The sequence below is a fragment of the Salpingoeca rosetta genome, assembly GCF_000188695.1.
Source record: "Salpingoeca rosetta unplaced genomic scaffold supercont1.13, whole genome shotgun sequence".
In the NCBI taxonomy this organism is placed as follows: Eukaryota; class Choanoflagellata; order Craspedida; family Salpingoecidae; genus Salpingoeca; species Salpingoeca rosetta.
The window spans coordinates 762,732-763,505 of NW_004754921.1; the positions used below are offsets into that span (position 1 = coordinate 762,732).

The 774-nt window shown below is 54.5% G+C and overlaps 1 protein-coding gene across 1 annotated transcript in view; it reads left to right on the forward strand.

Annotated features, from left to right (window-relative positions):
• The window catches only part of PTSG_05591 (uncharacterized protein), a gene marked incomplete at its 5' end in the record, with an annotated part of 6,636 nt that overhangs the window by 2,684 nt on the left and 3,178 nt on the right, over window positions 1-774 (forward strand). Inside the window, one exon of the mRNA XM_004993402.1 lies at window positions 191-347. Within this exon, the coding sequence (XP_004993459.1) occupies window positions 191-347 (157 nt within the window). The remainder of the gene's footprint in view (window positions 1-190; window positions 348-774) is intronic.

Consider the following 774-nt stretch of genomic DNA (forward strand, 5'->3'; position numbering starts at 1 on the left):
CAAACGTCACTGCCGTGGCTCAACTGGCCCATCACATGCTGTGCGATGACCCTATGGACTGCAATAGCTGCTGCTGTTGCATGCTCCCTCATCATTGTCTTGCGTGTCTTGCCTTGCTTCCTGCGCACTGTGCACTTACACCTACCCCCCCCCCTCCTCCGCCTTGTCAGATGAGCGCCAGGCTGAAGAGGACTACAACCGCGTCCTGCACGCAAACTCGCACGCAAAGAAGACGCAGAAGCGCTCCGCCCGCCGCAACAAGGTGTGTGTGTGTGTGTGTGTGTGTGTGTGTGTGTGTGTGTGTGTGTGTGTGTGTGTGTGTGTGCGTGTGTGTGATGTCATCGCATGTTTGGTTCACTTCACCTGTTTACTCGTCGCATATGGACTCGCTTGCCTCGTGCGCCTGCGCCTGCTCTTAACAAGCCTCAGTCAAAAGCCTACCTGCACTGATGATGACACCGACTCTGTGCCATGGCCATTGCGTGCATTGACACTATCTTGCTGTTCCCCACCACTCACTGAGTCATGCGATCACTCACAATCACTTGTCGTCTCCTGAACCTCGTGTGCTGACAGGAAACGAAAGCTCACCTCTGCTGCCGTCACTGACACAAAGGCTAAAACATCCTCGTGACACACACGCACGCAGGCACACGTGCTGTTCCCTCGTGTTTGCGTACGCTTGTTACACGCTGAGTCGATGTGTGTGAATGAGTGTGTGTCTGTGTCTGTGTGAATGTGTCAATGTGTGTGCGTGTGTGCTCTGCGCTTTGA